This window comes from Panthera onca, chromosome D2, assembly GCF_046562875.1.
Source record: "Panthera onca isolate mPanOnc1 chromosome D2, mPanOnc1 haplotype 2, whole genome shotgun sequence".
NCBI lineage: Eukaryota > Metazoa > Chordata > Mammalia > Carnivora > Felidae > Panthera > Panthera onca.
In genome coordinates, this window is record NC_138349.1 from 58,167,788 (window position 1) to 58,184,405 (window position 16,618).

A 16,618-nucleotide genomic window follows, 5' to 3' on the forward strand; every position below is an offset into this window, starting at 1 on the left:
AAGGGTACTGCAGCAATCAGATATTTGAGGAGACCAGCACCTGCTGACTGTACCCCAGTACAAGTCTGATAACAAGCAGAAGCAGAGGAGCTCTGCAGGAGCCGAAGACTGATTAAATTCCTTTAAAAAAGGGAGGATTGGGCCACCTGGGTGGGTCGGTTGGTTAAGCATCTGACTTCAGCTCAGGTCATGATACTGTGGTTCACAAGTTCCAGCCCTGGATGGGGCTCTCTGCTGTCAGTGTGGAGCTCGCTTTGGACCCTCTGTCCTTCTCTCTCTGCCCCTCCCCTGCTTGTGCACTCTCAAAAATAAACATTTTTAAAAAATTAAAAAGGGGCATCCGCATTGCTCAGTCGGTTGAGCATCTGACTTTGGCTGAGTCTGAGCCCCAAGTCCGGCTCTGTGCTGACAGGTCAGAGCCTGGAACCTGCTTGGGATTCTGTGTCTTCCTCCCTCTACCCCTCCCCCACTCATGCTTGGTCTGTCAAAAATAAATAAAAAAAGGATATTTTAGCAAACTGTCAAGACATCTCAGACACCCCTCTGTGAACACTTTAAAAAGGCAGCTGCTGCTGAAGGCTCTGCCTGATGGATCTCAGAACAAAACTGAGATCCTTCAGTGCTTGAACATAATATGTAAATATTAAGAGGTGACCCAACAAGACTGAGGCTTTATCTCAACTGCACACCCACAGACTTCTGGTTTGGTTTGTTAACTTCCTACTGGCTGTGTTATCTTTTGTTGTGTGACTTGTAAACCCCAGTTAATCACGTGGTGAAATGTCATTGAGTTCAGAATCCTGAACTTGTTTTATAATTATGTTAATCTTGTTTTATGACTGAATAAGGCTGACATTGTGGAAAAACACAACTCATGTTTGTATCTTTATAGCTTGCTCATGACACTGCATATATGTTTTATACTTTTTTCTCTATGTATGATTATCTCACAGTAAAGAAAATTAAAAACCAAAAGAAATAAACATAACAGAACTATACTGGCCAAGGTGTTGAAGAGACAAACAGAGCCCCATTTTCATGAAATTTCTCGGTCTTTCTGGCTCCGCCACTGTCTTAACAATTGCTGATCTAACTAGGTAATAGCTTAAGTTTCCCAGGCTTAACCTACTGTCATGTGCCCATGTGGGTTTTTTTTCCTCTTAAAAAAATTTTTTTTTTGAGTTTATTTTTCTGAGAGAGAGAGACAGAGTGTGAACACGGCAGGGGCAGAGAGCAAGGAAGACAGAATCTGAAGCAGGCTCCAGGCTCTGAGCGACCAGGATAGATCCCGATGCGGGGCTTGAACTCGCAAGCAGTGAAATCATGACCTGAGCCAAGGTCGGATACCTAACCGACTGAGCCACCCAGGTGCCCCTTTAAATGAGAAACAGGTAGCTTTATCTCTATACCTCTGTCCCTTGATTAGTGTGGCCCTTCCCCCTGCCGGTGTATTTACTAGTTTAAAAGTCGTTTTGGGGCTGCTTAGTTGTAGCAGATTTCTGCCTACTGTTAACTGCTTCAGATTTTCTAAATTCTTCTGCTCCCCTAAGAGTTTGAGAAGAGTGAAGGGAAGCGGTCAGGTGTGTCAGATGAACCCCGCCCCCGTGTGGATGAAAACGTTTGCACGTGGCTCGCACCCTTTGGCAAAGCGGCCCCAGCGCGCCAGTGAAGCCCCCGGGTGAGAGACTGGTGGTCCGGCCGGCCGGTGACCAGCCTCAGGCTCCTCACACGCGAGGTCACCTTCACGCTCCTCTCCCTTCTCCTTCCGGTCCGACTGGACGCGAGGAGGCCTGGCGAGGGCGGGTTTCTCTCCCGCCGGTTGCAGGCCCCGCGGCCCCCCACTCGCGGCGCCGCGGGACCGCCCGGGCGTCCTCCCGCCGCCGGGAGCGCTGTGGGCCGCGGCAGGCCTGGTGGCAGACGCCGTGGCGGCCGCCGCGCGCCTGAAGGAATCTGCTGGCGGGGCCCAGGGCGTCCCCGCCCGAGACCGCGCCGCCGTCGCCGCCATGGGTAAGGGGAGCGGACCGAGAGCGGACCCTGGGCTCTCCGTCCTAGGACGCGGCCGGGCGAGGAGGACCCGTGGTGATAGGCACCGAAACCTCGGGTCGCCACTGGGGCCCGAGTCCGGGCCTGGACCAGGGCGGGGGCAGCCGGGGACTCGGGGGTGCCGGGGATCGCCATGGCAACGCGCGGCCGCCCCTTGTTGCCTCCCGACCCCGCCCGGGTTCTAGGGCCTAATGGCCGAGGGCTCCTTGTCTGACGACTTCCAAGGGGCGAAGCCAGGGTCGGCCAGGGGGCCGCTCCCGGGTCGGTGGAACAGCCGCGGACGGGCGATGACTTTTCAGGTTTGGGGGTGGCGGAGGGAAGACGCGTCTCAGGTTTTGGCTTGGGTGCCCGACGCCAAGGGCGGGAGAGGTGCAGCGATGCCGCGCAGGACCCCGGGTGAGCCCTCCGTGGGGAACCTGGGGCGCCCCGAGCCCTTTGGGCAGCCTTACTGCAGGGAGGCAGGGAGGGGACTCTGGGCCCGGGCGAGACGAGGGGACTGGCCCTTGGCCTTGTTGGGGCTGCGAAGAGCCGGACACATCTTCGAGCCCGGGCGGGGCGCGGTCGGCGTGTAAAGGCTCCCGGGCGAGGAAGCTGCGGGCGCGGAGCATGGACCTGCCTCGGAGCAGCTGTAAAGGCGCCTTTTGTCTGCTTGTCCCTTCACAAGTTACGGATCGTGATCCACACTGTTAAGAAAAATGAGAATTGGTACAGATTATGAAACATCAAGTGGTTTCCGAAAAATGAGGGAATCATACCACGATGCAGATTTGAAGGAATGATGTGTGTGCAGATTTTCCACCAGTTAGCTTGGTCATAGCTGTTGTGGGTGTTTGCATTTTTAGTTGCTTAGAATTCTGACTCAGGTTTCACCCTTAGCTCAGAACTTGAATACTGGATCATTGGAAACCCTGGACTTTTGTTCAATAGAGGAGGAACGGACACTTGGTTCACTTGGACTAGTAGATTTGCCAGAGATTATGAAAGGTTATATTAAGTGCTTTCATTTTTCTGCACTTAATGTTGTCATCTGTGTTGGCTGTAAATATTCCTGCCTGTCACAACAGTGGTGAGAATAGGGGGAAACATCTGAATTTCTAAATTAAGAATAAAATTTGTGGGGAAGAAAAAGAGTTTTGTGATATGAAAATATCAATTAAAAATCAGTTTTGTTTTTTTTTTTAATGTATCTGTTAACTTAGTTTTTGACTGAATCAGCTGTGTGGAAGGGCAGGAAACTTAAATGTGAAATAAGGACTCTGCTTTTATTTCCTCTGGGAAAATAAAGGAGTCCTGAAATACAGAACTACAGTAGCAATGAAAAAACAAGATGGAAAGAGGGCTAAAATGAAAGAATTGAATGGCTTTGCCTGTATCCCCTTATTTGTCCAGTTGTTTTTATTTACCTGTCATATTTATAGATGATACTGTAATTTTAAAATTGTAATTGCCTTTTATTGCCAGTTCTGAACATTTTTTGCCTTGAGATTCATCCTTGGACTACTGCTGTCCACCTTTTGCATGAGACTCTTAAATATGTTATTACTCCAATCTTAGCTCCAGAAGTCATTAAAAAAAAAAAAATCAAAATTCATTCTCCCTGAAGAGGTACCACAAAAAGTAAAATAAATACCAGAAAATAACAAATGTGCACGGTCTTGAGAATAATCCATAAACTGTGTCTTGGGTAGGCATGGTAATGTTCTGTGGTGTGTGTGAGAGACAAAAAGAGAAAGTGTGGGTTAGTTAGGGAGACTAATTTGTCAACCAGAGAAAAACAGCATTGTTCATTTTACAGCAGAATGAAAGGGTTTATATGTTTTTCAATGTCATGTCTTGCAAATGATGATGGACTCCTTTCTTGTGCTTTTCAGCTGCAAAAGACCCCACAGCTGTAGAGAGAGCAAACTTGTTAAACATGGCTAAGTTGAGTATCAAAGGACTCATTGAATCTGCTCTGAGCTTTGGCCGCACTTTGGATTCTGACTATCCCCCCTTGCAGCAGTTCTTTGTTGTTATGGAACATTGTCTGAAACATGGTCTTAAAGGTATCATGAGATTAAAAAAAAAAAAAAACTAATTTATAATCCCCTGTTCCATCTTAAACATCCTGGAAAATGTGATATTTGTTGAGGCCGTAATTATTGTTACTTTACATTTGAAAAATACTGGGTGGGTTGGTTTTGGGAGAAAACAGCCCACTGCTTTATGTTTTCTTAAATAAGTTGTCTTCGGAAAATGCCTACGTAGGGGCTCCTTGGTGTCTCATTTGGTTAAGCGTCTGACTCTTGGTTTTGGCTCTGGTTCATTAGATCGAGCCCACATTGGAGCCTGTTTGGGAATCTCTCTCTACCTCTTTCTGGCCCTGCCCTGCTCTGCTCATTCTCTCTCAAAATTTAAAAAAAAAAAAAAAAAAAGATGCCTACTTAGTGTTTTGTAAAAACATTTTCCATTTCCTCCCCTCCCCACCAACATATTCTGAAGTGATTTGTTTTCTAGGGGAATTATAGAGTTATTTAAAAAATTTTAAGCTTAAAACAATGTTAAAATTAAAAAAAAAAATTAAGCTTAGTGATCCCAATATGAAGTCTTATTACTACTTTCAGTCCTATTGAACAAATACATTAAAATAGTTGATTGTTGGGGCATCTGGGTGGCTCAGTCGGTTAAGAGTCCCAGTTAGGCTCAGGTCATGATCTTGTGGTAGGTCAGTTCAAGCCCCATGTTGGGCTCTGTGCTGACAGCTCAGAGCCTGGAGCCTGCTTCAGATTCTGTGTCTCCCTCTCTCTCTGCCTCTTCCCCACTCATGCTGTCTCTCTCTCAAAAATAGACATTAAAAAATTTTTTTTAAAAAATAGTTGATTGTTGAAATATAAACCTCCTTGGGACCCTGGAAGAGATCTAGAAAGATTTTCTTCTGGATTGGGTTATCGTAGAAATGTGAGTGTTCCCTGGAAATGATGATAATAGTGGATATTGTATTCTTCTACACAGTTGAATTTATTGTTACTTGTGAAATGTTTATATTATATTTAGTTATTTAATATACATTGTGTAATAACTATTCTTTTACTTATTGCATTAACAGTTGTTGGTAGTTTTGGTCTCTACTTCTTTTGATCAGCTGTGTAGGGGCTCTGTGAGTAAAAGTTTATACCCAAGTGACTATTATAATGCAAAAGAAGCTTGCCTGGTTCCTTGTTGGTATAGTATGAACCTGGTTAAGTTGGGCAGACCTAGAAGTTCTGACTAAGGGGCAGGAAAGTGAGGATCAATGTCAACAGCAGAAGAGGTTTACATAAAATTGAGAAGGAGCCTTGACATCGAAATTTGAGACTCTATGTGATGTTATTAAAGTACTAACTTCTTTTTTTAATTAAAAATTTTTATTGAGATATAATTAACATTATTTTCAGGTATACAACATATGATATTTTTCATTATTTTCAGGTATACAGCATAATATGATGTTTTTATGTATTGTGAAATGATCACCACAATATGGTGATATCCATCACCATACATAGTTACAATTTTTTTCTTTTGATGAACTTTTAATATTTACTCTCTTAGCAACTTTCAAATATATGACAGTATTATTGTAGTCATCATGCTGTACATTACATCCTTATGGCTTACTTATTTTATAACTGGAAGTTTATACCTTTTGACTACCTTTACCCATTTCCTTTGCCTCCACTCTCTGCCTCTGGCAACCACCACTCTGTTCTGGTTTTTATTTTGTTTTTTTTAGATTCCACTTTTTCTTCAATTGAGGATGAAGTAATTTTTTAAAATTTTATTTATTTTGAGAGAGAGAGAGTGTGCACACAGGTGCATGCGGTGGGAGGGGCAGAGAGAGAGGGAGAGACAGAGTCCCAGGGCTCCATGCAGGGCTTGATCTCACAAATTGAGATCTTGACCTGAGCTGAAACCAACAGTCGGATGTTCAACCCACTGAGCCACCCAGGTGCTCTGAAAACAAAGTAATTCTTAAAAATTGTGTAAAGAATAGTGAAATCTACTCTTTTTGTACATGAACCAAACAACATAGAAGCACATAGAACAAAAACTGTTTCCTTCATTCTCTTCCTTGTCTATTCCTTGTCATTGTTCTAGCTCTTTTCTGTTTGTTGTTTTTTTTTTTCTTTTACTGTATATAGAATTATGCTATAAGTATTATTCTGTGACTTTGTTTTAAAAGATTGGTGATATGGTTTGGAGATCTTTCCATTTACATAGAGCTCTTTATCACATTTTTAATGGCTCTATAAAGTTTCATAGTATATGTATACCATAACTTAATTAACTGTCCTCCTCTTAGTGTACCCTTAGGTTGCTTCCAATTTTTTACTATTAATATTGTGTTGGGGCTCCTGGGTGGCTCAGGTGGTTAAGCTTATGACTTTTGATTTTGGCTCAGGTCTCACAGATCTCACAGTTCATGGGTTTGAGCCCCATGTTGGGCTTTGCACTGACATCGCGGAGCCTGCTTGGGACTCTCTCTCCTTCCCTCTCTTTCTGACCCTTCCCCACTTGTATGTTCTCTCTCTCTCTCAAAATAAAGTTAAAAAAATTGTACTGTAAGTACATTGTTGGATACGTGTGTTTGTATAGTTGCTCTCTTTAGGATAGGATTCCTAGGAGTAGAATTACTGGGTCAAAGGATATAGGCAACTGGCCTCTATGAAGGCTTCACTGATTTATCAAACATCATATTTTTTCCTACTCTTAACATTATCAGTCTCTAAATACTTCTTTCAATACATCAAGAAGCCACCAATCTGATCTAACACCTTGAGTTTAAAAAGAATTGTTTTTTTAAATGTTTATTTAGTTTTGAGAGAGAGAGAGTTGGAGCATGAGTGGGGGAGAGGCAGAGAGCGAGAGAGGGAGGCACAGAATCCCAAGCAGGTTCCAGGCTCTGAGCTGACAGCACAGAGCTTGACCCAGGGCTCCAACCCATAAACTGCGAGATCATGACCTGAGCCCATGTCGGACACTTAACCAACTGAGCCACCCAAGGCACTTGAGCTTTAATTTGCTTTTCGATAAACTTTTATTTAAAAAAAATAGCAGTGACAAAAACCTTTATTTTCTCCCATGCTGCAGAAATGGAATTTGCAAAATGATGGCCAAATAGTTAAATTTTAAACTCTTCTTTCCTTTTTTTTTTTTTTTTAGTTAATTTATTTTTGAGAGAGAGTGAGGGAGAGAAAGAGAGCAAGCCGGGGAGGGGCAGAGAGAGAGGGAGAGAGAGGATCCCAAGCAGGTTCCACACTGTCAGTGCAGAGCTGTCGTGGAACTGTGAGATCATGATCTGGGCTGAAATCAAGATTCTCATGCTTAACCCACTAAGCCATCCAGGTATACCTAAACTCTTTTCTGAATTTATTTGCCTTTACTTCACAAAATATCAGGAGGCATGTCCTAACAGTCATAGGCTTGTCTTGATGAATCAATGTGAAGCTACTTTGTGCTGATTTTTTCCCCCGAAAGGAAAAATTGCTTATCTTGGTGATTGTCCTTGGTTAGTGCATATGATAATCACCCTTGATCTGCAGGAGATCTGGTCAGTACTAAGAAAGAAATATGTAGTGATTTCATGGTTTTATATTACCCAATTCTCACACCTTTTATATTAAAAGTAAAATAACTACTTATTTGTCTTTGGTTTATTTAATAAGCTGATAAAGATCACCCTGCTAGGGCTGCCAAACTTCTTTATTTTGGTACTGGTAAAGAATAATCCCAGTTATTTTTTTACTTTAATTACCTGCCTGCATATTTCTCATAGGGAAGAATGGCCAAGATGCATATTTCTGATAAGGAAAAAATATCAGGATCCTGATAAATAGGTTTCTGATCAGTAGGGCTGTGTAGTGATGAGAGGAAAGGTCTTTGAATAATTGTGTATTAAGTTAGAAACGTTGAAACTAAATATTTAAAAGGAAGTTATTACAATTTTATATGTTGAAATTGTATGCATTATATGTACTTTTTTTTTTTCAGTAAGAAAATCATTTTTGAGTTATAACAAAACTATCTGGGGCCCCTTGGAACTGGTGGAAAAGCTGTACCCAGAAGCAGAGGAAATAGGAGCCAGTGTCCGGGATTTACCTGGTCTCAAGTAAGTAATCTTATTACTTGTTCATTTCTGACCACAAAAGAATATTTACTGTTTCTTAAAAGTACCTTACACTCTATTATCTTCTCTTAGCTGTAAGTAGCCTTTTTGCATTCTCTCCTAATAAAATTCTATTCTTTCTATATGGCTTAGCTCAAATTTCATTTCCTTTATGAACTTTCTCTTAGCCTCTTCGGTTTTTTTTAAGGTTTATTTTTGAGAGAGAGACAGAGCGCAAGTCGGAGAGGGGCAGAGAGAAAGGGGGAGACACAGAATCCAAAGCAGGCTCCAAGCTCTGAGCTGTTAGCACAGAGCCTGATGTGGGGCTCGAACCCATGATCCATGAGATCATGACCTGAACCAAAGTCTGACACTTAACTGAGCCACCCAGGCGCCCCCTGTTTTAGCCCCTTCAGTAAGAACTAACTGCTTTTCCATTTATACCCTATCACTGTATTCACTCCTTTATTCTGTGACTTCAATTCTGCATTATATTGCAGGAAACTGTAGGTCCCTTTAAAATAAGATGTGTCAATTATGCATTTCTGTTTCCTGAGTGTTAAGCTAGTTTGCAGGAGTAAGCTAGTTGGCAGCAAGTAACTATTTGCTGAAGCCTGATTTAGGTTAAATCCAGGGCATAGGCTCAGGAGATTTGAATTCTCATATAAGACATTTATATGTATGGGACTGGTGCAAATTACTTTTCTTTCTCTGAAAATTGGGATGTATAGTGTCATGTGCCCATTTCACCAAACAAATATATAATGTTGTAAACGTTGCATTTTCTGTCAGATTATCAGTGTACTTTCTCTTAGCTTTATAATTGAGAGTTTTACATGTTAACAGGGAATATGGTAGTGTTTTCTGGCTGTTAACACAACATCCAAATATTTCCAAGTTGTAGTTAATTGAATGATAAAGTAAATGGCTACTGTTTATTAAGCACTGTATCAGGGTAATAAAATGATTGTTTTCCATGATTTGTCTCATTTAGCGCTTACTTCAGTCTTACAGGGTAGAGATTATTATAATAATTACATAGATGTGAAAAATAAAGGTCAGAGAAGTTATAGTTAATACATGGCAGAGTGAGGATTCAAACTCAGTTTTTATTTTTATTCTTATTTATTATCATTATTATTTTTTGTAAGTAATCTCTATACTCAGTGTGGGGCTTGAACTCATGCTGAGATCAAGAGTCACATGCTGTATCAACTGAGCCAGCCTGGTGCCCCTCAAACTCAGGTTTTAGAGTTAAATAGCAAGTGATGTTCACACTTGATGTATCTTATAATGATATATTAAGAAGGATAGTGATTTTCAGCAAAGATAGAAGAAAAAGGGAATTATAAGTCTCAAAAAGAGAAGTATAAACAGGGGTGCCTGGCTGGCTCTTGATCTTGAGGTTGTGAGTTCATGCCCCACATTGGGTGTAGAGTATTTAAAAATAAAATCTTAGAAATACACAATTTGGTTATTTTAATATGAAAATACATGTTCATATTGTTTTTAAAAAGCCTAACTCTACAAGAGTAAAAAATGTTTTCTGAAGAATGGTATTCATTAAAATGCTACACCATAAAAATCTCATTAGCTCTTTGTTGTGAAGATTAGTTTTCCTTCCATAATACCTGCTGAAACATTCTTTGTATAAGAAAACATAAAAGTGTGAATGATATCTTTCTCTTTAAGAAACCATACATATTCTGTAAAATTTGCTTTTACTTTTACTAAATGATAGAACTTGGATAAGATGTGTGAGATTGAATTTTTTATGGACAACTGGATAGAGAAACATTTGAAAAATAACAAGCAGCCTGGTGATTTCTCTTTAATTAATTACCAGCTCAGTGCCTTCTTTTTTTTTTTTTTTTAAGCTCAGTGCCTTCTTTGTTATGATTTTTAAAATTCAGATATGATGTCAGTTACTTTTGTTTTTTAATGTTTATTTTTGAGAGGGAAAGAGCATGTGTGAAGGGGAGGGGCAGAGAAAGAATTTCAAGCAGGCTCCTCACTGTCAGTGCAGAGCTGGATGTGAGGCTTGAACTCATGGACCCTGAGATCATGACCTGAGCTGAAATCAAGAATCGGATGCTCAACTGACTGAGCCACCCAGGCATCCCATAATGTCAGTTACTTTTTGAAGGCATTATACTGCCTTATTTGATGCATTTTGTATATTCATCTTTTATTATTATTATTATTATTATTATTACTATTTTTTAAGTAACCTCTATGCCCAGTGTGGCTCTTGAACTACTCTTGAACTACCTGTACTGATTAAGCCAGCCAGGAGCTCCTTGCATATTCATCTTTAGAGGGTTAGGTCTGTTTGGACAAAATATTTCTTATAGAAATAGCCTCACTATTCAGAGTCCTTTCTTCTAAGGCATAAAATGTTACCTAGATGTCTTGCAGGTGCAGGTTTACCAAATTGCATGCTCAAAGAGCTAGCTTAAAACTGTAGACACAAAGATGAAACCATGATAAATTGCAGTTTTTATTTATTAATATGTACCTCAACAGAAATAGTATAATAGACTACATATTCTATAAGGGTTGGAGCAGTTTTCTGACCAGTTCGTTTTGCTTTTTAGGACCCCCCTGGGTCGTGCAAGAGCATGGCTTCGATTAGCCCTCATGCAAAAAAAAATGGCTGATTACCTGCGTTGCTTAATTATTCAAAGGGATCTCCTAAGGTTAGTACCATACCATTATATCATGTTCATTTTCATTTAAAAAATTTCATTTATATCCTATTTTCCAAAGAATTAAAGATGTGGTACAAAAGGAGACACAAATACAATAAGATGGTATAAAATAAAAGAAGAGCAACGTGAGAGAGAAAATCATGGTAAGGACATAACACGGATCAGGAACTAGCCTAAAAAATGAATACCATAAGCTTTGTTTTCGCTGATAAGCAGGAAATTTATTTATGTGTTATATTTGTAAGTTAGTTTCATTTTTTTTCTAAATTAGAGTTAATTCTATGAATAAAAATTCATATTGGGATTTGGAACTTTAATTCAAGAGGTTTCTTTTTACATACTAAACTGTTTCACCTGTGTTGTGGGCACTTTTTAAACTGTCAGTTTAAATTGAAGGCCATATATTTAAAAAAAAATTTTTTTTAATGTTTATTTTTGACAGAGAGGGAGAGAGAGAATGAGTGGGGGAGGGGCTGAAACAGAAGGAGACAAAGAATCCAAAGCAGGCTCCAGGCTCTGAGCTCTCAGCACAGAGCCCGACGCGGGGCTCGAACCCGTGGACTGCGAGACCATGACCTGAGCCAAAGTTGGATGCTCAACTGACTGAGCCACCCAGGTGCCCCGAAGGCCATATATTTTTAAGCAGACTTTGAAAATTTCAAAGTAAGATAATCAGTTGTCAAAGGGAGCAGCCCATGGCTGTCCCTCCATTTGCGCTTCTTCTCTTGGAGTGCCTGTCTAATGTTTTGGAGAATCTGGTCATTTCTTTTTTAATGTTTATTTATTTTGAAAGAGAGAAAGAGACTATGTATGAGCAGGGGGAGGGGGAGAGAGGGAGGAGAGTGAGAATCCCAAGTAGACTCCACACTGTCAGCATGGAGCCCCGATGTGGAGCTTTATCTCACGAACTGTGAGATCATGACATAAGCCAAAATCAAGAGTTGGATGCTTAACCAACTGAGCTACCCAGGTGCCCCAAATCTGGTCATTTTTGGTTTTACTTATGACTCTGGTTATACATCTTGGTTTTTCCCATTTGTTAAATGAGAATGACCATACTTTAAGCATCAGCAATTTCTCAATAATATTCTGAAGGTCAATGAAAGTGATTAAATACTGTAAATGGGACTTCTTGAGGAAGGCATGAGACCATGGTAATTAGTTCCATGAATACGTAATTGTCAAGTCTTAGTTTTTAGATTGTCCTATTTCTTTCACAAGTCCTTTGTTTGAACATTTTTTAGCATATAGATATCCATAAGTATCTTTAGTTGATGATTATTAAGAACACTTGCAATGTACTTATCAAATGTTGATTTGAACATGGGCTTTGAAATGTTTCATATATCATTACCTACCTTAGTATTTGTCCCAAGACTCTTAATAAATCCTAGGCTTGAAAAGTCAACTCTGACAAGTATTGTAATCAGATCAGTAATAGTCACTATGTCTTCTGAGAGTCACGGACATTCCAGACCTCAATGATGCCTTTTTCTTTTGATATATATTTCTTTGCTTCTCTTTTCTTTCTCTGTCTTAAAATTCTTTTTTCTCTTTTCTCTTTCCCATTCTTTTGCGTTGTCTATATAGACACTAATATTTCAAAATGTTTGTTATTCACATCTAGAAAAGCTGATTTGAAGAGACCTAATTTGTATGGATTTCATGTTTATATTACTGGGCTGAGATTTTAAATTTATGTTTGAAAGAAATTTGTGTTTTAAGCTTTTTATTTTGATTTCCACAGTGAATTTTATGAGTATCATGCACTAATGATGGAAGAAGAAGGAGCAGTGATTGTTGGGCTGCTGGTTGGCCTGAATGTGATAGATGCTAATCTCTGTGTAAAGGGAGAAGATTTAGACTCACAAGTAAGTGAAAGTGACCAAAACCAAATGCAGAGAGTTTTTAGTTTGTGCTGTTCCTCTTGGATCCAGTTTACAACTCTAAATTGTAAACAGTGCTATTAAACATGAAAGGAAACTTAAGAGTGAAATTCAGTTGCATGTTAAATGTACTTCTAATATTTCTCCCCTTTAAATAAAAATAACATTATTTACTTTAGGTTGGAGTGATTGATTTTTCCATGTATTTAAAGAATGAAGAAGATATTGGAAATAAAGAAAGGTATGATTTTCCTAAGTTATTTCACATGTTGTATTTTCTATGGAGCTCTTTACAAATCACCATGGGGTCCATCTACTGATAATGTAGTTTTTATTTACTTTTTTGTGCATGGTTCCTGCTTTATTTTGTTTTGCTTCCATATAAAAATTTCACAAAGCAAAAATCACTTAGAAGGAGGCTTTAATACAAGGTTATGACTTTTGGTCACACCTGTTCTTGAGACCTATTTTAATAATCAGCTGTTTTTTGTGGTAAAAGAGATGAAAACTTATTCACAAGTTTACAAATGCTGGTTCATTTCAAGATCCAGTGTTTAAATTTAAAATACACTCATTACAGCTTAGAGAAAGGATAACTATGTAGCATAATAGCTGTGCTAATTATTGCTACAGTTGGAGTCCTATCACAAATGTATCAAAATAATATGTACACCTTAAATTTATAGTTATATCAAGTATATTTCAATAAAAAATATACTGATGCAAAAGAAATTCTTAAAAAAAATTTTTTTTTAACATTGTATTTATTTTTGAGACAGAGAGAGAGAATGAGTGGGGGAGAGAGAGGGGGAGACACAGAATCCGAAGCAGACTCTAGGCTCTGAGTTGTCAGCACAGAGCTCCATGTGGGCTCAAACACAGGAACCGTGAGATCATGACCTGAGCTGAAGTTGGACGCTTAACCAACTGAGCCACCCAGGCACCCCATCTTTTTTTTTTTTTTAATGTTTATTTTATTTTTGAGAGAGAGAGAGAGAGAGAGAGAGAGAGAGGGAGAGAGAGGGAGAGAGAGAGAGAGACTGGGCATGAGTGGGGGAGGGGCAGAGAGTGAGGAAGACACAGAATCTGAAGCAGGCTCCAGGCTCTGAGCTGTCAGCACAGAGCCTGACAAGGGGCCAGAACTCATGAACTGCCAGATCATGACCTGAGTGGAAGTCAGCGCTTAATTGACTGAGCCTAACAGGAGCCCTGATGCAAAAAGAATTCTTAAATATATTTTTTAATGGTATTGTTAAATAGATTACTTCTTAATACTAGATTTAATAAAGGTTATAATTAGTATACCGTTTACTGCCTCCTTAATGTAAAAATGTTGAATTTTATTTTAAAAGTAAGATAATGTGGGGTGCCTGGGTAGCTCAGTCTGTTGAGCATCCAACTTAAATGATCTCGGGGTTTGTGGGTTGGAGCCGCATGTTAGGCTCTGTGCTGACGGCTCAGAGCCTGTAGCCTGCTTCAGATTCTGTGTCTCCCTTTCTCTCCGCCCCTCCTCTGCTCACACCTTATCTCTTCAAAAAATTAATAAAAACGTTAAAAAAAATTTTAAAAATGAAGGCAAGATAATTTTTTTGCCATTATGTTTTACAACACTTTTAGGTGATGTAGATACTTGTTTGGTCATCCATTGAACACCTTTTCAACTGACACAAAACTACTTTTCCCCATCTTTAGGAATGTTCAAATTGCTGCCATATTAGACCAGAAGAATTATGTTGAAGAATTAAACAGACAACTGAAGTAAGTATTATGGATACTTGAATACTTCGTACATTTGTGACTATTGTCTTAGGGGTTTTTTTCATCCTTTTTAGGTCAGCTTTACCCTATTCCTTCCTACTAAATATCTTTGAGAACGGGTTGAGGGAATAGAGAGTGGAAATTAAGAATACAGAGAAATCTTGGAGATAATTTTCAACAAAAAATGAGAGTCAGATTTTCAAATAGGACCTTGAGAGAATTTAAAGATAGAATTTCTGAAGAGAGGTTAAAAAAAAAAAAAAGGATACAATTTCAGGGGCATCTAGGTGGCTCAGTTGGTTAAGTGTCCCACTCTTTAAAAAAAAAAAAAATTAAGTTTATTTATTTATTTTGAGAGAGGGCACACAGGGTGTGGGGAGGAACAGAGAGAGAGAGAGAGAGAGAGAGAGAGAGAGAGAGAATCCCAGGCAGACTCTGCAGTATCAGCACAAAGCCCAGTGTGGGGCTCGAATCATGAACTGTGAGATCATGACCTGAGGTGAAATCAAGAGTCAGTCATTCAACCACCCAAGCCACCCAGGCACCCCTAAGTGTCCCACTCTTGATTTTGGTTCAGGTCATGATCTCACAGTTTGTGAGTTTGAGCCCCACATCTGCACTGTCAGTGCAGAGCCTGCTTGGGATTTTCTCAAGGGGCACTCTCTCCCCCTTCCCTAGACATGGACAGGCTCGCTCTCTCTCTCTCAAAACAAATAAGTAAACTTAAAAAAAATTCAATTTCAAACTTATCCCTGTACCCTTGAGAAAAAAAGGCTAGATATAGTGGAAGTTTATATCATTTTCATGATTCGAAAATTCATTTTTCCTACTTCAACAAGCTTCATGTGTAAATGTGGCTGTTGCCTCCCATGGTGGAAGTTTTTTCCTTACAGTGTCACCTGGGCATCGAAGCTGTCAGTGAATACTCTGGGAAGAATTTTAGAGATCTGAATGTAAAATAGTATAGTGCAGTTCTGTCTAATAGAAGTATAATGTGAGTTGTTATACAGATAATTTAAAATTGTAGTAACCATATTAAAAGAAACTTGAAATTATTTTAGAACTATATTTTATTCAATCCAGTATATACCCAAAATATTATCATTCAGTATAAAAACTTTTCATGAGATACCTTATATTCTTTTTTTGTATTGTCTTCACAATCCAATGTGTATTTTACACTTAACACATTTCATTTTGGACAAAATAGCATAGGTATAGTGAGGAATCTTTGATATGTAGTTAGAAATGGACTGTTCCCATTAATTAAAATGAGTAGCAAAAATGGCAATCTTTGGGTGATGGTATTATGAATAATTTTTTATACTTTTATGATTTTCTAAGTTTCAGTAAGCATAAAATATAATTAAACATTTTCCCATTAGAAGAAGAAACTAAAGCTGTAATTCTTGCTTTCTCTGTGAAGTTGGATAGGAAAGATCTTCTATTTTTGCCTTTTTTTAAAGGAGTTTTAATGTTCATACGAAATATGTGTGTATGTGTGTGTATTTAGTAATTTATATTTCTGAGATTGAGATTATATTTCTAAATGCAACTTTGTATTCCTTATTTATTTAATTTTAAACCTTTATTCCCTTTTGGGAGCAGGTAATGTATTCACATAGTTTAAACTTCAAAAAACACACACAAAAAAAGTCTTCCTTTCACCTGATCAACTACCTGGTTTCCCTTTTCAGGAATAATTAATAAGTTCTTGTGTATGCTTCCAGAGATACTTTATACAAATAGACAAGAATATGAATATGTATTCTTAAAGTTCTCACCTTCCTCTCTTTTTTTTTTTACACATAAAGTAGTATAACTTACACACTATTAATTTTTTTTTTTTTTTTTTTTGAAGGAGAGAGAGAGAGGCAGAGCATGAGCGGGGGAGGAGCAGAGAGAAAGGGAGACACAGAATTCGAAGCAGGCTCCAGGCTCTAAACTGTCAGCACAGAGCCCGACACGGGGCTCAAGTTCACAAACTGTGAGATCATGACCTGAGCCGAAGTCGGACGCTTAACCGACTGAGCCACCCAGGCGCCCCAACACACTATTCTATACTTCAGTGTTTTTATTCAGTTTATCTTAGAGTC

The 16,618-nt window shown here is 39.2% G+C and overlaps 1 protein-coding gene across 8 annotated transcripts in view; it reads left to right on the top strand.

The window, feature by feature from the left end:
• Window positions 1-1,625: 1,625 nt before the first annotated feature.
• RUFY2 (RUN and FYVE domain containing 2) overlaps window positions 1,626-16,618 on the top strand; it is a 48,706-nt gene continuing 33,713 nt past the window's right edge. For 4 of the 8 annotated variants that reach the window (XM_060642586.3, XM_060642587.3, XM_060642594.2 and 1 more), the window contains exons 1-7: window positions 2,014-2,439; window positions 3,915-4,088; window positions 8,053-8,170; window positions 10,765-10,866; window positions 12,626-12,749; window positions 12,944-13,005; window positions 14,457-14,522. In XM_060642586.3, coding sequence (XP_060498569.1) covers window positions 2,235-2,439; window positions 3,915-4,088; window positions 8,053-8,170; window positions 10,765-10,866; window positions 12,626-12,749; window positions 12,944-13,005; window positions 14,457-14,522 — 851 coding nt within the window. In that variant the 5' untranslated portion in view covers window positions 2,014-2,234. The other 4 variants (XM_060642588.3, XM_060642589.3, XM_060642592.3 and 1 more) reach the window with 4 other exon arrangements.